The sequence below is a fragment of the Bos grunniens genome, chromosome X (assembly GCF_055505025.1).
Source record: "Bos grunniens cultivar Pamir isolate PY7600 chromosome X, Bosgru_T2T1.0, whole genome shotgun sequence".
Classification (NCBI taxonomy): domain Eukaryota; kingdom Metazoa; phylum Chordata; class Mammalia; order Artiodactyla; family Bovidae; genus Bos; species Bos grunniens.
The window spans coordinates 56,468,752-56,493,630 of NC_141194.1; the positions used below are offsets into that span (position 1 = coordinate 56,468,752).

Here is a 24,879-nt window from a genome sequence, read left to right on the forward strand (position 1 = left end):
AGGCTAAGAGTAACACAGGGACACACATGTGTTGCGGCAATGACCAACTTTTTAAAATTGTCCAATATTTAAAAATTTGATAAACAGTTGCTACCCTGACTTCCCTGAGTACCTCCTGACCCCTCCCCTGGGAATAAATCTCCGCCCCCCCCACCCGACCCCACAACCTGCCATCCCTCAGCTCAGCCACAAATGCGGCAACACCCAGCATACAGGGAACCCGTGTCATTCTGATTGGCTGATGCCCCACTGGCTGGTAACTATTTTTAACCTCTCCTGCTCCACTCCTCTGCCGCAGACTCCGTCCCCAGGGGCCCTGCCCTTGGGCCGCCAGATCTCCCAGCAGCCAGCGGGGCCCCCAGCTCAGCAACGACCCCCGCCACAGGGTAAGTGAGGGGCCAGCTTCCTGGGCCCCGACTCTGCCCGGCAGCCTCCTACCTCTCACTGGCTCGCTCTCACATGTGCACTTTCTCTCTGTCCCTCAGGCGGCCCTCCACAGCCGGGCCCAGGCCCCCAACGCCAGGGACCCCCGTTGCAGCAGCGCCCGACCCCACAGGGCCAGCAGCACCTTTCGGGCCTTGGACCCCCTGCTGGCAGCCCCCTGCCCCAGCGTCTACCAAGTCCCACATCAGTGCCCCAGCAGCCTGCATCCCAGGCCACACCGATGACCCAGGGTCAAGGCCGCCAATCCCGGCCAGTGGCTGGAGGACCTGGGGCACCTCCAGCTACCCGCCCACCCGCCTCCCCATCTCCTCAGCGCCAGGCGGGCCCCCCACAGGCTACTCGTCAGACATCGGTCTCTGGTCAGGCTCCGCCAAAGGCCTCAGGAGTTCCACCGGGTGGTCAGCAGCGCCAGGGCCCACCCCAGAAACCCCCAGGCCCTGCTGGCCCCACACGCCAGGCCAGCCAGGCGGGTCCCATGCCCCGCACTGGACCACCCACTACACAGCAGCCGCGACCCAGTGGCCCGGGTCCCGCTGGACGTCCCACCAAGCCACAACTGGCCCAGAAACCCAGCCAGGATGGGCCACCACCTGCCACTGCTGCTGCCGGGGGACCCCCACACCCGCAGCTCAAGTAAGAGGATCCCACAGCAGCCCTCACCTTGCTGCTCACAAAATGGGCTCCTGCACGTGGAGGGCAGCCCTGGGATCCCTGGCTCCTCAGACCCCGGTCCTGCACGGGGTCCTAACAGCTCTCTCTCTGGTTCCAGTCTGAGCCAGACCCTTCCTGGTTCACAGAAGCTCCTACACTCCATTCCAGAGAACCCCTCTTCAGTTCAGAATCCTCCCTGTAGGCCCTGGGAAAGCCCCCTAGCCCAGCTCCTCTTGGCCTACCCCAGGCGCCTTGCTAACCCTTCTTCAGTACTTCCCTGCCCAACTCATTCTCCTCCTACCCAACCTCCCTGCAACTGAACCCCCAAACCCCTCCCAGCCCAATCCACAATCCTCCTATGTTACTTCACTTTCCAGTCATCCTCCTACTTTCTCTAGAGTCTAGGCTCCCTTCTGGTCCATCTGAGTCTCCTCCCAAATCACACTATCCTCTCTGTCCATTCCAGACCTCCTCCATTACCTCAAAAGCCCTCCCTGCCCCATCCAACTGCTCCCCCCTCAGATCTTCCCCTTCCAGCCTGTCCTTGGTCCAAGCCCTACACCACCCCTCTTTCTGGACTCCTCGCTCTTGGACTAGAAACCTTCCTGCCCATCATCACCTTATATCAAACACCTCCCAATCTGGTCTAGAATTCTGAGAAGATTCAGCCCAGAATTCTTCCCATACATCCCAGGCTTCCTCACCTTGGATCCAGATCCTCCCACCCAGCCCAGGACTCCCCTACTCCTCCTGAGAATCCCTCAGGGTCCAGGCCTGTGCTGCTGGGTGGGAGGGTAACAGGCACAGCCCCAGGACCAGAGGGGCAGGGCTGGGGCCGGGCCTGGGGTAACGTTGTGTTTCTCTCCCCCTCCTCCCTTCCTCTTCCCCCTTCCTCCCACGCCTCCACCTTGTTTCTCTCTAGCAAATCCCAGTCTCTGACCAATGCCTTCAACCTTCCAGAGCCAGCCCCGCCCAGGCCCAGCCTTAGCCAGGACGAGGTGAAAGCTGAGACCATCCGCAGCCTGAGGAAGTCTTTCGCAAGCCTCTTCTCCGACTGACACCCTACCCTGAGAACCCCCAAATCCCTGGGAAACCCCTGTCTGGGCCTTGAATCTATTTCTCACTTTTGGAAATCTCATCCCTTGAGAAGTCCTCTCCTGGATCATCAAGATCCCTCTTCTCACTCCTCAGAATGCTCAAGTCCCTGGGGAAACCTCACTCCTGGTCCTAAATCCAATCCTCACATTTGGAATTCCCACGTCCTTTGAAAAACCCACTCTCAGTCATCTCAAGAACTACTTCTCAGTTTTAGAACCTCCAGATCCCTGAAGACCTCAACCCTCCGAGTGCATTTTCCTTCCTGGAAGCTTCCAAACACCAGGCAATCACTCCTGGAGCCCTGAAATTCCTGGGAAACCCCACTCCTGCCCCCAGAGCTCTCCAGTGCACCTTGTTCCCCAGCAAAATTTCCCCAATCCTTAAGAAACCCCTCCCTTTGATACCCTTTCTTTGGATTTCCCATCTCTGGGGATCCACCTGTTCAACTGTCCCCACCAAGCCCCTCAAGGTTTTCCCTTCAGTCCTCCCTGCCCCCAACCCCATTCAACACACTGAGAGCTCCTCCCACTGCTAGGACCCCTCAGTTCCCCAGGGACCCCTGCCTCACTTTCCTGCCTCTGACAGCTGTCTTTAAATATGCAAACCCCACCCATCCTCCCAGCATCCTGTGCACACAGAAGGCCAGTGGTCTCCCACTTCCCCACCTTTGCCGTGATGTCTGTGTCTGTGACTGACGTGGCCTCCTCTCGTGCCCGTGCTTGGCATATGTGGTCCTCGTTCATCGTGCCGCCTGTGGTGATGCGTGCAGTGGCACTGTTTGTGTGATCCGCACCTCCCCCCAAACTCCACCCTTGCCTGGACTCACCCTCACCCTTCAGCGGCTCTGAACCCCATGAGAAGAGTCGGGAAGCAAAATAAACAAGCAAAGGCCCAGCAGAATTCTGTGCTTCTTGGTGAAGAAAGAGGGGAGTCCTTGAATGGTGGAAAGGAGACAGAGGGACCCCCAAATCCACATGGGGTGCTGGGACCCCAAAATCCAGTGGAAGGCACATCAGGCACAAATTACAGAGAGGTGCTCAGTGGAATTCTTGCCACAAATCCCAGCCATTGGAGATGGAGGAGCTCCTGAATTTAAAAGTATCCCCAAAGCCAAGAGGAAACCAAATTATGGGTTTGGTCTTCAAGGGTCCCCCAGTTCCAGAGGAACTGGAAAAGTACATGGGCACCCCCTCATCTCCCAGGGCAGGGATGGGGGATCCTGAGGCAGTATCAGGGCAGAGACAGAACATTGATTGGTTGGTGGGAAGGGCTCCTTGGCGTGGGAGGCTGAGATGGGCTCCCTGGTGGCTGGGGGTGGGGCCTAAGGCACAAGGCGGGCTGCGCTGAGTAGGCAGGCAGGCAACTCATCAGCCTGGGTACGGTGCAAGGAAGGTTCGGAGGCACTCCGCTCAATCTTGGGGAGTGACCGCTGCAGCAGCTCAATCGTGGCCAGGATCTGGGGGCAGGGGCAGGTGAGGAGGGGGTGTCCAGAGCCACATGGGCATCCAAACACCCCCAAACCCCAGTCTAAAGGGGAAACACACACTCACACACATTGTACACTTCGGAGCCTTGAACACACACAATTCACATTCGCTCCTCAGAGGCTCCCTCCCCAGGGTGTCCAGCCCTCCTCCTCAGCCCACCTGGGGAAAAAGGGGCCGCTCCTCCCGCTGGAACTTCAGGCAGTCAGACAGCAGGCGCCTCATGGCCTTGGGGCAATTGCTGGAGATTTTGCTGAGGTCCGGGGACAGATAGCCACGGCCCACCATAAAGATAATCTGGGAGAAGGGACAGGAATGGGGTGATCTGGGCTGGGAAGCCCAGGGAATTCTGGGTCTTGAGGGACCTCGGGGACTCCTTTTGGGAGAACTGGGGTATTCTGGATATTGGGGCCCAGAGGACTGTGGGTATCTGGTGGATCTAGAGATTCTGGGTCCCTGAGGACTTGGAAGGATTCTCTGCTTAACAGAACAGAAGGATTTAAGCTTGGGGGAATCAAAGATGGTTAAGTGTCTGGGGCCCAAAGGATTATGGGTCCACAGGTTTCTAGGGGGCTTAGGGGCCTGGAAAGAACTGAGCCTGGGGGAAACGTGAAGTTCTGGGTCTGCAAGGAGTTAAAGGCTGGTAGTCCTCAGGAACCTGTATTTCTGTAGTGGTCCAGGGCTGAGAGGACTATGGGTCCAAGTGGCCTGTAGGACAGTGAGTGCTCAAGACCCAAAGACTATTGGTACCTGGAGCCTAGAGGATCTTGGGTTTCTGAGGGTCTGGGAGATTCTAGTCTTTGAACCTGGAGAAATATGAGAGTCTGGGGCCTCGAGTATTGTGGATTCAAGGGCCCTAGAGCTTGACCGATACCCAAGGCCTCAGTGGTTGTGGGTATCTGTGGGGATTCCAGAAGCACAAAGGGATTGTTTCTGGGATAAATGGGATTCTGGGCTTTGAGGAGTTTGAGTACCCAGGTCAGAGGACTGTATGTGTCTAGGGGGACTTTTGGGGACGTGGGGGATTCTGGGTATAGGGGACTCAGGAGATTCTGGACTTTGAGGACCCAGAGAAGTGGATATGAGTGAAGGAAATAATTCTGGGTACAGAAGACCCAGAAGAGTCTGGGAGTCCTCAGCTCTGAAAATTTGGGGTTTCTGGGGGCAGAGCGGTGTTGGTGGTCTGTGCAAAGGAGATCTGAGGTTTGGAGACTAAGGGGATCCCTTGGCCTGGGATAAGGCAGGTAAGGTATGGGGCTCACCTGGTCTCGGCTGCCAATGTGGCTGTAAGGCAGTGAGCCGGTCATGAGCTCATAGAGCACAACCCCATAGGCGTAGACATCTGACTGGAAGCTGTAGGGGTTCGGGTCCTGCATACGGATCACCTCAGCTGCCTTCAGCAGACCAGACCGGGCAGAAGGAATGTGCAGGTCAGCAAGTGACTGACCTGCAGGCCCAGATCCCACCAGCCACACTGAGTATAACTCAGAGCCGCCCCCACGAGGTGAAGCATGAGTGGTCCAGACACCCACACCTGGTGCAGGAAACCCTGGCCCCACTCCACCTTCCACATCTTAGCCCAGCAGCCCATGTCCCTATACACCCCCAATCCAGCCTGGTCCAACTCACCATCCATAGCACAGAGCCCGAGGGTTGCTCCAAGGGCTGGGCCCCACTCCACCGCGTCTTTACTGTAGCCAGGCCGAAGTCCCCGATCTTCACCGTGAGCCCCTCGTGCAGGAAGATGTCCACCGGGGTTAAGGGCCACTACAGGGTCTCCCAAGAGCCATGCTTCTTGCCCTGACTAGGAGGCTCTCATCGACGCCTCCACACCAGTCATTGCCTCTAATCCTAACCGGAAGCCCCCCAGTGTCACACAAACTAGCTACAATCTTGACTTGGAGGGGAGCTCTAATTAATACTCCCTATACTTGGCTCCCCTGCGACTCCTGACTAGGAAGCTCCTCTCATGGCACCCACACTCACCATGCCTGTGACACTGACCAGGAACTCCCATGATGCCTTCCACCACTGTCACTCCTCAGACCCTGACCAGAGTCCCAAAGAATACCACCTGAACCAGCCACAACTCTGGCACGTGGCAAAGGAAAATGCAACAGGTGCCCCTCCCTGTTTGCCCCCCAGAAGGGCCCCCCCACAAAACCCATCCCTCTAAGTCCTCATCCTGTTTGGTGCCGTCTGCCCCAGCCCAGCCCCAGAGGGACAGGTAGATACTGTTAGACTTGAGATCTCGGTGGATGATGTTCTTGGCATGGAGGTAGCTGTAGGGGTACAAGCAGGTGTCAGACTGTCTAGGGGCTACCTCATCTCCCTACCCCCAGCCCCCTAGCCCCTTCCCTAGTCCCTGAGCCAGAACACTCACTCCATGCCCTGAGCAGTCTGGCGGGCCACATCAATGAGCTGGACCATGTCGAAGCGTGTGTCAGCCACATGCAGGTGGTGGTAGAGACTGGAGCCCTCACACCACTGTGTGATGATGGCAAATCCTGGCCGGGTCATGAAGCCCATGAACAGCAAGATGTTGACGTGACGTGTCTTCCTGCAGGTGGGGCAGGCGGTATCAGGGCAGGGAGGGCAAACAGCAACTTTCTGAGCCTTTGGAAGGGCGCTATTCACTGCTGCCTTCTGCCATCATTTCCACCCTGTCTTTTAGGAGGCTCAGGACCAGACTATGGCCAGATTCAGTGAATTTCTGAGATTTATTTACTGGGCTGAGCATTTATATCCTGAACTTCCTCATCCAAATCTCCCAACAAAAGCAGGAGGGAGGGATAACCCTTCACTCCCTACTGACCAGGAGCATCTTAATCATCCAACTTGCCACACCTCTAACCATGACCATGACTTGAGCCTGTGACCATTTGAGATAAGATGAAAAAGTGGAATGCCAACCTTCATCAGCAATATATCAACATAACATTGATAACTGCTGAGTAAAAACATCAGTGATGTGTGACTATGTCCTGTTAACCATGATAGGCTTAGAGGTAAAGAGTTTGGGGTTTGGACTAAAATTATGTTCTAATCCGAGCTTCCTCAGGTACTCACTGTGCAATCTCAGGGAGGACACTTAAGCTCTCTGTGCCTCATTTTCCTTAACTGAAAAACTGTGATTATTCTATGAGATACCTGGCACGGGCGTTGGGGGGACTACGTAATAACCTGTAAGGTGCTCTGAATGGCCAAACACAAGCAAGCACCCTAAAAACACCACTGTCCCTGCTGTTATCGCTACTGGGTACCTGGATCTACCTTAGAGAAACTCTGTCATGTACGAACAGCCACCCTCATTTAGAAGAAAACTTTCATTCCTTATAGAAGGATTACTACAGTTACAATGGTAACATACATGCAAAGAACATCAATGATGGTCCACAGTTTTGCACACATCAGAGTGGATAACAGCACATGAGTTCTTCATAGCAGTTAGGTTATGGTTTCAGTACAAACACAGTGCAAATTCACAGCCTGTTCAAATCACTGCCATTTGACAGAAAGGAGCAGAGACTGAAAACATCAACTCTGCAACATAATTGTGTCCATTTGTCAAGAGGGGAAAGCGCACACCAGCAACCCCAAGAGTGGTAGTAACTAGGGTGACAAAAGGGAGCACCAGGGCTTCTCGGTGTGAACGAATTAATATAGTAGGAATGATACATTAAGCAGAGCAATCACAATCATTAACCAAACAATGATTAAATTATGCTTATCATAGTTTTAATACTGTTCTTTAAAGAATAGTATTATTATAATTAATAACATGAATATAACACAGTAAACACATACTAATGGTGCAGAACAAGCAGAGGCCGCCAGGCTGCCAGGAGATGCAGTTAACTAACATTATGCTATTGATATCAGTACATACAGTAACACTGCAGTGATACTCATTTCACAAGAGGCAAGCAAAAAGAGTCACATTTTGGAGGCAGGGCCATTAATTAACATCAGTATTTACACAAACAGCCTCATCAGAGGTCCTTTAAACATACCCGTTTCCCAGAGGGGAAAGGCACTTCTCTGATAAAGAAACAACTTCTATTATGGTTATAACCCAACATAAACATGGGGGATGTGAGGAAGCAGCCCCAGCAGGGCCTTTCCCCAGAGAGGCACGGAGGCCGTGCCTGCCGCCCCCGCCCCATCCACACACACGAGCAGTCTCACCTGAGCACCTGCATCTCGTTCTTGAAGGCCTGGGCCTGCTCAGCTGTGGGTTGGGCCACCTTGAGCACCTTCACGGCCACATCACCATGCCACCGCCCGCGAAACACGGTGCCAAACGAGCCCGTCCCGATCCTCTTCAGCAACTGCACCTCACTGGGTGGCACCTCCCAGTAATAGCCCGAGTCCCGGTACCCCAAATTCTTCTGTGGGCCACATGGGCGGCATCTCAGGGGCCTGCCCACACCCCTCATCACTCAGCCTGTGGTGCCCCCACCAAAGGTGTCCCCTGGAGCTCACCACTTTCTTCTTGTCATCAGCCAACGACTTCCGTTCCCGCTGCTCTGATGGGGACTTGGAATGTGGGGACTTCCTTCCCGAGGACACACTGGCTGGGCTGGGGCTCCCCCGGGGGGCTCCATCACCACCACCTCTATTCCCAGCAGCTGCAGTTACAGAGAGGATGTGAGTGGAGCTGGGTGGGGTGGGGTTGGGGGCTCAGGGCACAGGCAGCGGGAGGCTCACCATCAGTGTTGAAATTCTGGCCAGTGAGCTGGAAGAAGAGGGCTGGGAGTCAGAGAGAGGACATGGAGGACAACAGGAATGGCCCTCCCCTCTGCCTCGTGCTCCCTGGTGACCGCCTGCCTCAACACCAACCTGGATGAGGCCGGAGTCCATGGGGGCTGTGGTGCTGACCATGTGGACATTGGGGGTGGATGTGGAGCGGATGCGCTGGAGGGGGGTGTTGGCCTGGGCAGGGAAGGAGAAGTGCTCGGGGTCGCGGTGCTGGGTGCAGGAGCTGGCAGGGGAAAGGCTGTGAAATCACTGTTGAGTGAATGACAGAACCAGTAGAATGCCCCCCCAACCCACTGCCCCTTCCTAGGTATGTGTTTAGCTCACACAGAGTAAATGTCCACTGTCATTACTATTATGCATTTGTTTAAGAAACACTGACTAACTGCCGGCTGTGTTCCAGATATCGTTCTAGACAGTGGAAATAAAACTGTGGACAAAACAAATAAAGATTCTACACACATGCTGATTTAAACTGTACTAAAATTTTTAAATTAAAAAAAAAAGAAATGAAAAACAAAGGTTCTCGCCCTCATGGGACTAACTGCAGTAGGGAGAGAGACAAATAAAAAACAAATAATATTTCATATATTCAATAGTGATAGAAGCAATAAAGCAAAAAATAAAGCAACATAAGAAGACAAGAAGTGTCCCTGATCATGTCAGGAAAGGCTTCTCTGAGCAAGCGACATTTGAGCAAAGACTTAAAGGAAGGACAGCAAGCCACACAGTTAGTAGGGGAGGAGCAATATGTAATATTGTATAACTATATGCAGTACTCAAATATAGTATGCATTATGTAATATACAATGTTATCTATATTAAAATGGCAATACTTTACATATACATATAATAATGTTAATGTTACATACATACATGTGTTATATATGATATATATTAAATATATTATAATGTTATAAAAATATTTCTTAATGTTTTCTTCACTATCCTGAAATGCAATTCATAGATAATTAATTCACATGTGCCCATAATTAAAAATAACATAATGCCCTAACTTTACTACTTTATATATTACATAAAAATGTTTAATATTATACATTATACAAAAATATTATCAACATAACACATAATACAATAGCATAAATATCATATAGATATTGACATTATAAAATACATATACATATAAAATGCATATCATATAAACATGATATATTAGAGTGATAATATATTTCAATATTGAAATATATTATAGTATTATTATACTTAAAGGAGAAGTAAAAGTGAATTTATGAGAAAAATAATATGTATTCCAAAGTAGAAAGGCTTGAGCATGGTTATCCTGGAAAAATTAACAAAGTAGTTAGATAATATATACATAGATATATATTATAATTAATAAGAAGAACTTATCCTGTGCTAGATCATGTTCTAAGCATTGGACCCACTTTAATTTATTTAATCCACACCAGAACCCTATGTGGTAAAAGTATCATTATCCTTTCCTTACAAATAAGAAAACTAAGGTCCAGCGAGACTAGGGAACTTGCCTGAGGCCCCACAGCTCCATACCCTTACTTACACTTGTAGGTGCTCACTAAATGTTCATTGAGTAGACAAAAGAATTAAGTATAGCTTGATCTCTACCGAGGCCTCCAGATCTTTTTCTTCTGACAGTAGCCCTTCAGCTAAGGCATCCCCTACCTGGGACTCTGAGGGGTGAGCGGCTCATTCAGGGGGCGGTTTGAGGGAACCTCGTGCTGTCTGGAGCTTCCGGACAAATCCTGGACACTGTGGTAGAACCTTGAGGGCATTTGGGGTATAAAGCAAGGGAACATGGGTCAGCTGTCTGTAAAAGCCTTGTGGCTGGGCCTCTGTCCTCCCCATCTCCCCACCCACCCCAGGCCAGGCTCACTGTCGGCGGTTGGTACTCATGTCGACACAGACTGTGGGGACCTTGGAGGAACAATGCTGGTGGAACTTGTATCCACAGGTTTGGCAGCGGAAGCCATGGAACAGAAACTTAAGGCAGAAGTCACAAAAGGCCAGGCTGAAGAACGTCTTCCGTACCTGTTGCCACAGAGTAGAGAAGGTTGAAGCCTGGTCACGGACTCTCCCGCCATGCCCACGGTCTGCCCCCACTCTCCACTCACAAAATTGTGCATGGTCAGGGGGACGTCTTCGAGGACCTCCACAATGAGCTCCTCGCCATCCAGGGGAGCAATGGCTGTGTCCCAGGCGGTGACTGTCTTTCGCCTGCAGAAGGCATGGAAGGGAGTGAGTGGGAGGGTGGCCAGGGGCCACAAGGAGGAAGGGAACCCACCAAAATTCCTTCCAAGCCTGCCATCCATGGAAGAATAGATGACATGTTGCATTTTTAGTATGGTAACTCTAGGAACCAGTACTATCCTTACCCCTATTTATGTATGGGGAAACTGAGGCAAAGAGGGATGAAATGACTTGCCCAGAGCCACAAGGGACTGTGAGTGGAAGGACAGTGTGAAGAGTCCATGTTCTTAGCTACAAGAGGAGGAGGAAATGAGACAGTGAAGAAACAACTAAATCTCAGAGGTGCTAAGCAAGCCCCTGACAAAGCAGCTGGTAAGGCACTGAAATAACAAATAAAAAGCAATGCGTGAAAAAAAAAAAAAGCAATGTGTGAACTGAATACAAAAGTTAAGGAACTCTAAAACAGAGGAATAACTGGAAGGTCAGCAAGGCCCACACAGCAGACAGAGAATGAGGAGACGGAGGAAGGAGGGAGTTGACAAGTTGATAAAACAGTGAAAGAATGAAACAGATGAATTCCGGGAACAGACGACGGAGCATGGTGAGGACTCACGATCTAAGAAGAAAATGAATCACTGACCTTACAGGCCAATAAACTAATGAAGCAATAAGACAAAAGCTGGATGGACTCATGGATTCACCAAATGAAGGGAAGACGAACAGAGACTGCACAGCAGAGTGGAGGAGTCGGATGACTCTGAGAAGGGGGTGGAAGGCTGGGCACCCAGTTGAGGGTGGGAGAGCCACACTTACCCCTTGATGAGCCGGTAAACCACACAGCAATCTTGATTGAGACCCCGCACCTTGAGGGCCTTGTCTAGAGAGTCATAGACACTCATGCCATCCCGGACAGTCACCTGTGTGTATGTGCACACATGTAAGGAGTCAGCACCCAGAGGGGTCCCCAGTGGACTCTCCCAGCCCTTGTCACATTTCTTATCCCAGATTTACAACTAGGTCCATGCCCACCCCCGGCCAGTTTTGCTCCCATCAGACTCACCACCGTGCGCTGCTTGTTGGGCAGGTACACTTTGACGGTGCCCACTGACCGGGAGGGCTCGGCCCCGTTAGCAGGGGGGCCCCGTGGTGGCTCCATGGAGCCTAGGACTTTGTCAAGATGGGCTAAGGTGGGGCTGGGTAGGTGCCATGGGGCTCCTAAAAGACAGAGGAAGAATTCAGAGGTCCTATAATGATAGTATGGAAGCAAAGTAGCAGAGGACAAAAAATTCAATCTTATTTCCACACCGCTCAAGGGATCCAGTTCCTCCTCTGCTCAGCCCCTCCAGTTGTTTGTCTCATGCTTAAGTGCCAAGGTCTCAGATTCACTGCACAGGGCGGGGTGGGGAGGGGTGGGGGTAGGACATAGTGAGAGGCAGCACACACTGTCCCGCAGGGCATAGGAGTACATAAGTCTCTGTGCTGGGGACTAATGGGGAAGTCAGCACACACTACACTGGGGCGTGTCAAGTACATAATGGACATGAACAGGCTGTCCTGGCCTTTGAATGGAGAAGGGGGTTACCAGATACTGTGGTGTGGGAGGAGTCAGACAGGGTGATGGGGAACTAACCGAGGATCATCAGACACTGCCCTTAGCTTGGGGAAAATGGAAATTGCACCAAACAGTATTTGTAAGGACATTGTGGGCATCCCAAAGCCCTGGACTGTAATGACAGTAGGTTCACAGGTACTGTGCTAGGTGCCTAATGGGAGTCACCAGACTGTGATAGGGAGTTCATAAAGGCTCAAAGACACTATGCTGAGGGGAGATGTAATAGTCATCACTAGAGACTGTAAGGAGTCTGTAAGGAGTCCCCTGGACTGCAAAGAGATCCAACCAGTCCATCCCAAAGGAGATCAGTCCTGAGTGTTCATTGGAAGGACTGATGTTGAAGCTGAAACTCCAATGCTTTGGCCACCTGATGCGAAGAGCTGACTCATTTGAAAAGACCCTGATGCTGGGAAAGATTTAAGGCAGACGGAGAAGGGGACGACAGAGGATGAGATGGTTGGATGGCATCACCGACTCAATGGACATGAGTTTGGGTAAACTCCAGAGTTGGTGATGGGAGGCCTGGCATGCTGCAGTCCATAGGGTCGCAGAGTCGGACACGACTGAGCGACTGAACTGAACTGAGAGACTGTAATGGGAGGAAGAGTGGATAACAGGTATCACCAGACATTGTAATGGGGGAAATGAGGGTTATGGAGAATCACCAGATGTGGCTGAGGTGAGATAAGCAGGGGTAAGGCGTAGATGAGGCAGAGGGCGCTCCAAAATTCTCCTTGACAGCTAATGAAAGGGTCGCAGACATATTACTAGTGATAATGGATGGAGGCTGGAGAGGGTTAAAGAGGAGGAATGTGAGAATCCTCAAACATTCTCCTATTGGGTTAGACATTGATCCAGAATAAGGAAAGCGAGGAATGAGCCGTGTCTTCACGCATTCCCCGTTGTTGGTAAGGAATGGGCATCAGATACCTTAAAGAGATTAAGAAGAACTCTACAAGACAGATACCACAACCCAAGCCACATTCGGCCCGGCTCCGCCCACCGAGGGCCTTCCAGCTTTGCGCAGGCGCGCTGCCACACGCGACGGGCGAAACCATCCCCCGCAGCCTTGCACCCATTCCAATCCGCCCCCCCGCCGTCGACAATGGTTTCGCCCCGGGTCAAACCATTCCTCCGGTTCCGGGTGGGGGGCGTCAGGGCCCAGGCGCAGTCATCCTGGAGCTGAGCTTTCGTTCCCGGCTCCCTACCCGTGCCCAACAGTAGCTCCAGAAACCTAACCCTACCGGGCCCGCCCTCACCTGTCACGCCGCTACAGCCACCGCCGCCTCCATCTTGGGCCTGTCTTCTTGTTTCCTTACAGAGTCCGCCTCCACCGCCCCTCGGACTTTGGCCATTGGCTCCGGAGGATTCAGTCCTCCATCCTTATTGGATTAGGTACACGCCTGTCAAGGCAGGGCCGGCGGAATGTGGGTCGTGTTCCGGATTAGGAGAGGCTGCCTGAAACGTCAGGGTCTAGGGCAAATTCGCTCGTCCGGATTCGCGCAGGCGCAGTCGGGAAAAGACCTGCGTGCCAAGGGTTTTAACCCCAATCTTGCCGCAATGGAATAAGGCAGGGCTTTTATTTTTTTTTTGGTCACTTGGGGCTGACTTTAGGGGTTCCCGAAAATGGGTGGGGGATCCTTAAGCGCTCTTTTTGCTCCAGTGACCCAGTGCCCTAAGTACCATTCCTGGGTCTCAGTTTTACCGTCTTTGAAATGGGTTGGAATCACACCAACCATCTGCAACGTTTTCCAATTGAGAGACTGTAGTCATAGCTTTTGATAACAGCGAGTCTCTAGTGTAGCCGGGGCTGGAGGTCTTACCCTAGCAGTGGCGGAGGCTTCCTTCCTTTAGGAATGGAGTTGATACGGGTTTTGAAAGACTAATCCTAGACGTGAAGGGGAGTTGTGGACCTGGAATGGTGCATAACGCTGGGAAGCGTGTGGAGGTATTGTAGGGTAAACACAAAGTTTTTAAAAGTCAAATAGTCTCTGGTGTTACAAATGAGACTTTCCATCTTCCCTTTTCTTGGTGTAGTTCCCTTAGAAAACTTTAAATTGTAAATTTTTTCTCCCTCCCTTCAAGATGTATGTAACTCCTTTTAATAAAAGCTAAATAGGCCTCCTGCCAGTTTTACAACTCAGGAATGTCGTTCTTGAGGACCTGGGAGCCATCTCTTTGAAACGTGAATGTCAGCGGAGATAGCGCCCTATCTTCTGGTCCCTAGGAATTTGACCTAGGCGGCTGGCTCCAAGTCGCTGTTTGTCAGAGAGATATGTGTTTTGTTTTTCCTTTGCCTAAAGGCAGATGGCTACACCAATAACCAGATAAATTTGAGATGAACTGTGTGTAGCAAATAGTGCTGTCAAGTTCTCTTGAAGGCAAGTTATCATGTCTTAAGAACATGTATGAAATGGGTTGTAACTGCCTGGGTATATAAAAGGATGAGGTTACTTTCTCCTAAATCACTTTAGTGAATTGTTTGTAATACACTTCACTGTCTGTTTTAATGCTTACTCGATAATAAAACCAGTTCATTCTTTTCTACCTTTGTGGAGAGAATTCATTGAGTTGGCACGAGATTTTATTTTTAATTATTCCCCAACATCATGAACATGGCCTGTTATGTTTGAAGTGACCATCTTCTCCCCTTGGTAGCATCAACATTCCTCTGCAGTGAAATGGGAACATCAGAGAAAGGGTATTATGTGAGGGGATCCCAACATGCTTCTACTTGTATTTATTTGAGGGCTTTCTCCGTCTGTAAGAAGAGAAAACAAATGTATGGCTTACTGGGCTGCCATATAACCTCCATTTCCCATCACCCCTCTTCTATTCAGATCTTCATTCAATGGCTAAAATTAAGACTGACAATACCATGCACTGATGAGAATGTGGAGCAACTGGAACTTTCATACGTTGCTTTTGGGAGTGTAAAATGTTACAGCACTTTGAAAACAGTTTGGCAGCTTCATATAAAGTCAAACATAGATACATCATGCAGTCCAGCAATTTCACTCCTAGGTATTTACTCTAAAAAAAGGAAAAAACAATGAAAACAAATATGTCCGATGGTGTGCTGGTATATGTTTACCAACCAGCTCTCCAGGGAAATAAAGCTCTAATTTGTAGCGATTGCCAACTATGGTATAAATACTCCCATCTTGGCTTATTTCAAACTGTGTACTAATATGACATCACAGAACCAGAGCTGAGAAGAGATTGGCAAAATTGACTGTGGTGAGCCAGCCACAGCATACTACTGCAATATGTTCACACACACAAAAAAACTTGTGCCCAAATGTTCATATTGGCTTTCTCTTAAAAAAAAAATTTGTATGTTTATTTGATTGTGCCAGGTCTTAGTTGCAGCACGTGAGTTCTTCTATCTTCGTTGTGGCAGGCGAGATCTTTAGGTGCAGCATTTGAACTCTCAGTTGCGGCATGTGGGAGCTAATTCCCCAACCAGGGATGGAACCCGGGCCCCCTGCATTGGGAGCGTAGTCTTTGCCACTGGACCATCAGGGAAATCCCACATTAGCTTTCTTCATGATAGCAAAAAACTGGAAACATCTCAGAAGTCCAACAACTTAAGAACTGACAAACACAACAATGGGATCATAGAATACTATTTACCAAATGAAAGAGACAAACTACTTCATATGTCTATGAAGCTCATAAACATAAGGGTGAGTGAAAGAAGCCACAGACAAAAGAGAAATGCTGTTATTATTCCATCTGTATGAAATTCTAAGCCAGGAAAAGTAATCTGTAGTTGTTGTCTTGGGGAAGAATGATTGGAATGAGCATGAAGGAGCTTTTGGAGGTGATTGGGCTGTTCAGTATGCATTTGTCAAAACTCATTGAAATCTGTACTGAAAATGGGCATGTTTATTTATGATATTGTAGTTTTATTTTTGGCTTCATCAGGTCTTAGTTGCTGCACACGGGAACTTTGAGACACACAGAGTCCCTAGTTGTGGCTTGCAGGCTCAGTGGTTGTGGCCATGTGGGCTTCGTTGACCCTCACATGTGGCGTCGTAGTTCCCTGACCAGGGACAGAACCCTCATCTCCTGCATTGGAAGAGGGATTCTTAACCACTGCACCACCAGGGAATTCCCTGCAAATGGGCATATTTATTGTATGTAAAATATACCTTGATTTTAAAAAATTCATGGCAAAAAAAAAATGGCTTCAAAAGTAATTCTAAACGTTTGATTTCTTATAAATTCTAATTGGTTAGAGGATTTAAAAAAAAAAAATTCACTATTTTGAAATTGAATCCCTGGACCAGGCACCCCATTTCCCAGTGCAGGAGCCCTGGTGGCAACCTCAGCACCACATAGGGTCAGGAACAACTTCAGTTGGAGCTCAGTGAAGGGCTCCAAAATGCTTACCAGGAGAAAGAATAATTTCATGGATGGGAAGAGTGTATTTTAGATTTCAGTTCATCTAAATATTATTTAATTTGTTTAAAAACTTTAATTTCTAGGCAGTATTTGAACACAGATTTCTGACTCCGTTGCTCAACGTTTACAAAAAGATGAGCAAAATTCCAGGGTAAGCTCACTGCACAGGTGCTGTGTAGGGAGGAGGCGGGGAGGAGGCGAGGCTCACTCAAGGGTAATCCTTTCTCTCCAAAGAGTCATAGGCTCACTCAAAATCCATCCCAAACTAACACGATTTCAGTCATGTACCTCACATGTGACTGCATATACATTTTGCTGAGCGACAATTCAAAATTTGCTAAGTGTCCCAAAGCCCTGACTCAGCGTCCTCAACTGTTGGCTCTTCTGAAGGGAGTCACTTTGAGCCCAAGGCCTCCGACAGGCAGCGAGATCAACTAATGGCGATGGAGTGGAGGGCGGGCTTTGGGATGCCTGGGGCCATTGATAGGCCCTACCTCACCGCCAGCGTTTAAGAGTGAAAAGAGAGAGGCCATCCAGACCTAGGAGCCACTGACAGACCAGTAGTTAGGCATAGGAGGTGGGTTTTGGGCGGTCCCAGCCAATGGGAGGTGGTGCTGGACTGAGTCTTGCTACTAACCAGCAATTTAATGTTGCTTTTAAATGAGTGCCAATGCAATTGTAGTTGTTCCATCTACAGCAGAGTATGGAAATTTCCACTTCTGAATATTCCTTGAAGAGATTTTTTTAATGTACAACCTCGGGGTCAGAGGTGTGGGAAATTTACAAGTGAACCGAAATGCTACTTGTAACATTAATATTCCTTATTAAAATGTCCTACAAAATGCAATGGGTGGTAATTTTAATTTGCTATCTCTGTGAACCAAATTGATGGAAACCACACTATTAAACCAACAGACAGGGTTCTTAAATTTTTTTAAAGTTCCTTATATTATACATATACTTCTGTGTTTTTGTAAAATCAAACGTGCAGTTTTATATATTTTCAATTTCCAAACCCAAGGATCAGATGAGTTTTAAAAAAGATAAATTATTTCTCAATAAAGCTGGGTAAAAAAATAAACCAAATAACAGCCTTGTAATTTAAGTTTACTCTGATAAGGAAATCCTTTGGTGGGTATGTTTATTTCTCAGAAATAAAGCAAAATTCAAATATGAAAATACTCAATAGTTGAGCAAAGGGATCAATATAAATCTACAAACTGATCAGTGGAGCCATCTTTGAGATGCTATAACAGTGACAAACACCTCTGACCCTCCATGGTAGCTCCCTCCGTAGGGACTGCAATTCAATATGGTCAGCAATTATTTTTTTATTTTAATCAATTAATTAAACAAACAAAAAGCAATTTCCCCAAAGGAAGTGGTCCTGAAATGTCTGCTTTTGGTTTTGATCAGAAATGCATTTGGTAAAAAAATTCTCAAGGTTAGCATATTTATTCCAAACACATGTACGCTGATCCACAGGCCCATCAAGGGTGAAAAAAAAAAGTTTAATATCTGTAGGTTTACCTCACAGTTATTTAATAAATTTTTATTCAATTTGTAAAACCATTGTAAATTAGATTTCAGATAAATATGCTCCAAATAAATTTTCATTATTTCTGCATAAATGACCAACATGTGGTCTTTGCTATATCATTATTGACATATGTATTATATTTAGTCATTTGTATATATAAAAGGGGATGGCTTCCCTGGTGTCTCAGACTAAAGAATCCACCTGCAATGCAGGAGACTTGGGTTCGATCCCTGGGTGGGGAAGATGCCCTGGAGAAGGGAAAGGCTACCCATTCCAGTACTCTTTCCTGGGAAATCCTGTGGATCAAGGAGCCTGGCGGGCTACAATCCATAGGATCGCAAAACGTCAGATATGACTGAAACCATTTAGCACACACATGTATATAAAAATTCCTCATAGTTTTTGTGCTACCCATATAAATGTTGTGTCACATCATGTGGTATGAGAAAATCAATTCTGAAGTTACCCAGAATGCCTTAGGAGTTGACCTTTTGTCTAATTGGAGTGTGTGAGTATCTCCATGTCCTGGTATGTAATAGCGTGACCTTGGATGAATTATTTCCTTTCTCTATGTCTCGGTTTCCTTATCTTTAATATATTTTTAAAAAGTACTTCCGTGATAGAGTTGTTGTAAAATTCTGTGAACTAATCTATATCAAACTATATCAAGTTCCTGGTGCATACTGGCTGTGCAGTAATTGTTAGCTACTCCTATTATCACTATCATCACCGCCAATATTAATAAAATATCAAAGCAAAGATCTTTGTCCCTTGGCAGAACTTGATGTATGATCCAAGTTCAAGGATTCTCACAGGATTACAATAGATTAAATATCTCCAAGAATCCAGTACGAAGGCTAGTTTCATTTCAGAAGGCTCATTCCCAGCACTGACGTGTTTTAGCAATCCTGGTGGCCTGCAGTTACCCTGCTTAGCCAGTGCTATGGCCTTCAAAAGCTCTGCTCCTTTCTTTCCCTTTCCTTTCCTTTTCCCAGATACCCTATAAAATTTTCTGTTATCCTAATTTTCTTGGAGTTTTCATCAAAATAAGTATCAGATTTTGTTAAATATTTTTTTGCATATATTTAGATGATTATGGTTTTCTTTTCTACTTTGTCATTATGGTAATTGTGAATCACATTAATTGCTTTTCAAGTGTTAAACCAATTCTCCATTCCTGGGATAAATCCCACTTGGCCACAAGGTAATACGATTTTAACATATTATGGAATTCTATTTGCCAAAATTTTGTTTACAAATTTTGTGTCTATATCACTGAGGGATATTAGTGTGTAGTTTTCTTTTCTGGTAATGGCATTGTCTGATTTTAATACGAGGATAATGCTGACCTTATAGGATGAGTTGGGAGGTATTGTCACCTCTTCAATTTTTTGGAAGATTTTGTGTAAAATCGTTATTTCCTCTTTAATATTTAGTCGATTCACCAGTAAAGTCATGGCGTGGAGATTTTCGTTTTTCTATAGAAACATTTTAAACTACAGTTTCGATTTCTTTAAGGCTACTCAGGTTATCTTCTGGAGTGAGCCTTGGTAGTTTATGTCTTTCAAGGAATTAACCCATTTCATCCATGTTGTCAAAGTTATTGCCATAAAATGGTTCATAATATTCCCTAATTATCTTTATTAATATCTGTAGAATCTGTAGTTATGTCACCTCTTTCATTCCTGATTTTTGTAAGTGGTGCCTTTTTTTTCTCAGTCTATCTAGAGGTTTATCAAGTTTATTGATCTCAGAAAAACAACTTTTGATTTCATTGTTTTTTTCCTAATTTTTCAGTTTTCTGTTTCATTGAGTTCTCCTTTGATCATTACAAATTTCTTCCTTCTGCTTACTTTGGGTTTAATTTGCTCCTCTTTTTCTAGTTGCTTAAGGTGGAAGCTAAGCTCATCGATTTGAGATCTTTCTTCTTTCCTAATATAGGTATTTCCTCCTAAATACTGCTTTTGCATTATCCCACAAATTCTAAGATTAAAAAAATTTTCTTCCTGATTTCTCTTTGATCCATGGGTTATTTAGAATTGTATTATTTAGTTCCCAAATATTGGGGGATTTTCCAAGGATCTTTTAGTTACTGGTTTCTGCCTATTGGATCTGTCCATTTCTGAAAGAAAGGTGTTTTAAATCTTCAAACTATGATAGTGGATTTAGAGGACACAGTAAGAACATGGCCATCTGCAGCCAAAGAAAGAGGCCTCAGGAGAAACCAAACCTGCCAACACCTTGATCGTGGACTTTCAACTCCTAGGACTGTGAGAAAATAAATTTATGTTGTTTGAGTCACTTAGTCTTTTTTTTGTTATGGCAGCCTGAACAGAATACTAAAGTTGTTGTTCACATCTACTGCATTCCTGTTAATTTTCTGCCTACTTGTTCTATCAGCTTTTGAAACAAAGATATTGAAATTTCTATTTCTTCTTGCATTTCAATCAGTTTTTGCTTCATGTGTCTTGATCCATGGTTATTAGGTACATAAATGTTTAGGACTGTTATGTTCTCTTGATTAACTACTTTATCATTATGAAATGGCCTTTTCTGTGATATAGTCTTTGCTCTGGTATCTACATTGTGTGATATTTATATAGTCACTCCACTCGTGTTCACTAGTGTTAGAACAGTGCATCTGTTCCCACTCTTACTTTTCACCTATTTCTGGTTTTATATTTAAAGGGTGTTTCTTGATACAAATGAACTTACTTACAAAACAGAAGAGACTCACAGAAAATGAACTTATGGTGGCCAAGGGGGAAGGGATAGTTAGGGACTTTGGGAAGGTCAGGTACACACTGCTGTATTTAAAATGTATAACCAACAAAGACATACTGTATAACACATAGAACTCTGCCCAGTGTTATGTGCCAGTCTGGATGCGAGTGGAGCTTGGGAGAGAATGAATACATGTATATGTATGTCTGAGTCCCTTCACTGTTCACCTGAAATTGCCACAGCATTGTTAATTGGCTGTACCACAATACAAATGTTTTGGTGTTAAAAAAATAAAAAATTTTTAAAAATAAAGTGTGTTTCTTATAGGAAGCATATAGCAATGTCTTGCCTTTTTATCCAGTCTGACAATCTGTGCCTTCTAATTTGGCTGTTTAGACCATTTATGTTCAGTGTGATTATTGACACGATTAGGTTGGAGTCTATCCTCTTGCTAATCATTTTCTATTGTCTCTTTTTCTTTGTGCTCTTTTATCTCTTTTTCTACCATCTTTTGGATTGATAGTTTTATGATGATTCCATGTTATCTCCTTTGTGGACTTACCAGCTATAATTATTTATTATTTTAGTGGTTGCTTTAGGTTTCAGAGTAAACATATTTAACTTATCATAGTCTACATTCAAGTTACAATATGCCACTTCATATAGAGTATAAGAACCTTAAACAGTATACTTCCATTTCTGCCCTCCTGAAATTTATACTATTGTTGTCATGCATTATATTTTTACAACTGTTATAAACCTCAACATGTATTAATATTTTTGCTTAAACAGGCAGTTGTCTTTTTAAAAAAAAGTATTTATGTATTTATTTTTGGCTGTGCTGGGGCTTCGTTGCTTCAAGGACTTTTCTCTAGTTGTGGTGAGCAGGGGCTACTCTTCGCTAAAGTGCGCGGGCTGCTCATTGTGGTGGCTTCCCTTGTTGCAGAGTCTGGGCTCTAGGGCGCAGGCTTCAGTAGTGGTTTCCGGGCTCCAGAGCACAGGCTTAATAGCTGTGATGCACAGGCTTAGTTGTTCTGCAGCATCTGGGATCTTCCCAGACCAGGGATTGAACCCATGTCTCCTGCATTGGCAGGCAGATTCTTTACCACTGAGCCACCCCCATCAGGGAAGCCCAGGCAATTGTCTTTTAAAGGGATTTGAATATGCAAAATCTTATATATTTATATATGTAGTTACATGTCCAGTGTTCATCATTCCTTTGTGTTCATCATTCCATCTGACATCATTTGCCTTTTGCCTTAACGACATGCTTTTAACATTTCTCATACTACAGATCTACTAATGATTAATTTTTTCAGCTTTTCTATATCTGAAGCACCTTTATTTCTCTTATTTTTAAAGTTAAGATTTTTAAAACTTAAAATTTAAGACAAATTATCTTGAGATAATTGTAGATTCACATGCAGTTGTAGGAAATAATAGAGAAGTCTGTGTACCCTTTTTCCAAATTTCTCCCAATAGTAACATCTTGCAAAACTGTAGTACACTATCACAACCAGGAGATCTGTTCAACTAAAGGAGTCTGTCGGGCTTCATCTCTTTCTCTGATGGTTTGCTGGGCATGGAAGCTCTCTCAAGGCAGTAAGGTAGGGCAATCACAGGTCTCACCTTATGTTCCATATCTCATGGATCATTCTCCTTCATTACCTGATAGCCAGTGTCTTAAAAACCCATTGTTTCATTTATTTTATCCATTTTCATTTATATTGTTTCATTTATTCTGGTTCTGTAGATGGAAGGTTATATCTATTACCTGTTACTTCATCTTGGCTGGAATAAGAAGTGCCTGCTCCTTTTCCTAGTGGCTCCACGTAAACCCCTAAATCAAAATCTTGGAGCTTTCCCCAAAATAACGATATAAGTCTGGTTAAAGTCTCTTTAAAAGCTGTTTCCCCGAAAATTTTTTTTCACATTGGCAGGAGTTTTGCTACACACAGCGTCTTTTCTCTTGAAAAACTCTGTCTGTTATTCTTGGGTTTAATTCTAGGTTAGCAGTTAAATGCTTAATATAGAAATAGTCTAGGTATATAACATGCTTCAGCACAGTAGTTCTGTTAATCAGCTGTTTTATAAGAAACATAAATACCTTTAGGCATAGAAAGAATATTCTCTGAGCCTTCTGAAAAAATTTTACTATGCTGTAAAATTCCATTCTTAGCTTTAATATTTAAAGAGATTTTACCAATATACTTATTAGGAACATGTATATCAAGTACATTCAGCTCCTTATTCATGGAAGAGAATGAAGGCATCTTCACCATATGTTAGGGAGTGAATGTTGTGTTGCCTCAAAATTCACATGTAGACGGCTAATACCCAATGTGCTATATTTAAAGATGCAGCCTCTAAGGCAGTAATTACAGTTAAGTGAGATCATAAGGGGGCTTCCCAAGTGGCACTGGTGGTAAAGAGCCGGCCTGCCAATGCAGGATAACTAAGAGATGTGGGTTCAATCCCTGGGTGGGTCAGGAAAATCCCTAGAGGAGGGCATGGCAACCCATTCCAGTATTCTTCCCTGGAGAATCCCATGGACAGAGGAGCATGGTGGGCTACAGTCCAAAGGGTCACACAGAGTCAGACACGACTGAAGCAACTTAGCAAGCATGCATGACATCATAAGGATGGAACCCTGATCTGCTGGTTTAGTGTCCTTAAAGGAAGAGACATCAGAAAGTGCTCATGAGCTTTCTCTCTTCCTCTCTATCTCTTCTGTCTCCCTCCTTCCTTCTCTTCCTATCTCTCTTCTTCTTATTCCCCTCCTCTTCACAAAGAGGTCATGTGAGCACACAGAGAGATGACAGCTGCTTAAAAACAAAGAGAAGAGGTCTCAGAATGGAATTCACTTCACAGGCAGGTTGATCTTGGACTTCCAGCCTCCAGAAGTGTGAGAAATAATCTCTGTTGTTTAAGTCATCCAGTCTGTGGTATTTTGTTATGGGAACTTCAGAAGCTAAATACACCATATTTCTCATTCAAGGATAAGGATCTGGGAACATTTCTTTCCTCTAAATTGCACAACATTTTTGTCTCTGTTTCATGTTCTCAGCAAATGCGTGAGCAAAGATGATGTTAGCAAATGGCATGGAAGGAAAATATTCAAAACATCTTCTTATCAGTGTTCCCTTGAGAAATCACTGAAAAATAACAATTCTTGGCATTCACAAATGCACACACATTTGAAAATCTTTACAATTTTATAGATGATGCCAAATTTTCCAGTCTAAATGTTATTCTACCTCATGGGAAGCCTTTTTCAATGCAAAAGAGAAAAGCGATGTCTTAAGCGATGTAGAGTGAGGTGTCCTAAGTTGGAGTCAGTCTAGGCAGAGGCTGGCAAACATGAAGTTGGAACAAGTGAGGAGAATCAGATCCCATTTCTTTCCTCCCTGGTCCTAAGTATGAGGAGGCCAAACTTCCCAGGGACAAAATGAGGGGGCCTAGATCTGCCTTTCCCAGCAGGGCCTAGCCTAGCTCTCTACCTGTGTCCACTTCTTTATTCCCAATCTTGCTCTTAATGTAATTTGCATCATAATATTAGGAGAATTCTAACAGATGCTAGAGACAGTGCCAAAGCTTTTCAGGATGCCAAAGAAGGGTGAGTTTCTTTTACATTTTATTTTTTAAAATACTTAATTTATTTGGTTGAACCATATCTTGGTTTTTGCACTCGGGATCTTTAGTTGTGGCATGCAGACTCTTAGTTGTGGCATGTCAGTCTAGTTCTCTGATCAGGGATGGAACCCAAGCCTCCTGCATTGGGAGTGTGGAGTCTTAACCAATGAACCACCAGAGAAGTCCCCAAGGGTGAGTTTCTTTTAACCTTTTTTCTTTAAAAATTCAGGCTCCCATAAGAAATGGTACTTCTTAATTCTGAAGAGCAATATTGGCACTGTTAGGCCCTAGGACATTTAAGATCCTTCCTGTAACCCATCAGCTTCCCTGATGGCTCA

General features: G+C 46.1%; 2 protein-coding genes across 7 annotated transcripts in view; one reads left to right on the forward strand and one right to left on the reverse strand.

Annotated features, from left to right (window-relative positions):
* Positions 1–3,090, forward strand: part of SYN1 (synapsin I) — a 54,756-nt gene extending 51,666 nt beyond the window's left edge. Inside the window, exons 11-13 of one of the 2 annotated variants that reach the window (XM_086387100.1) lie at positions 299–386; positions 486–1,077; positions 2,018–3,090. In XM_086387100.1, the coding sequence (XP_086243226.1) occupies positions 299–386; positions 486–1,077; positions 2,018–2,153 (816 nt within the window). In that variant the 3' untranslated portion in view covers positions 2,154–3,090. The remainder of the gene's footprint in view (positions 1–298; positions 387–485; positions 1,078–2,017) is intronic. The other variant, XM_086387101.1, reaches the window with a different exon arrangement.
* ARAF (A-Raf proto-oncogene, serine/threonine kinase) lies at positions 3,084–13,754 on the reverse strand. Of its 5 annotated transcripts, none has more exons than XM_086387104.1 (16): positions 13,494–13,754; positions 11,683–11,837; positions 11,436–11,539; positions 10,547–10,649; positions 10,309–10,463; positions 10,098–10,196; positions 8,520–8,661; positions 8,388–8,415; positions 8,163–8,308; positions 7,866–8,068; positions 6,061–6,237; positions 5,913–5,959; positions 5,307–5,425; positions 4,940–5,071; positions 3,840–3,974; positions 3,084–3,649 (listed from the first exon to the last, which is right to left on the reverse strand). In XM_086387104.1, exons 2-16 carry the CDS (start codon positions 11,776–11,778, stop codon positions 3,515–3,517), a joined length of 1,821 nt encoding a protein of 606 aa, XP_086243230.1. In that variant the 5' UTR covers positions 11,779–11,837; positions 13,494–13,754; the 3' UTR covers positions 3,084–3,514. The 5 variants fall into 5 exon arrangements, with proteins under 5 accessions (XP_086243230.1, XP_086243228.1, XP_086243229.1 ...); XM_086387102.1 differs by having other exon boundaries at positions 8,520–8,676; XM_086387103.1 differs by lacking the exon at positions 13,494–13,754 and adding an exon at positions 11,928–12,051 and having other exon boundaries at positions 8,520–8,676.
* Positions 13,755–24,879: the final 11,125 nt, after the last annotated feature.

What these genes read in the sequence shown, in the direction of transcription:
- ARAF (XM_086387102.1), bottom strand. Translation starts at nt 11,778, where the DNA reads ATGGAGCCACCACGGGGCCCCCCTGCTAACGGGGCCGAGCCCTCCCGG. An exon ending in ATGAGTACCAACCGCCGACA is followed by an intron (nt 10,197 to 10,308) that starts GTGAGCCTGGCC and finishes AATGCCCTCAAG; the next exon opens with GTTCTACCACAGTGTCCAGG. An exon ending in AGCGGCCCCTTTTTCCCCAG is followed by an intron (nt 3,650 to 3,839) that starts GTGGGCTGAGGA and finishes CCCTGCCCCCAG; the next exon opens with ATCCTGGCCACGATTGAGCT.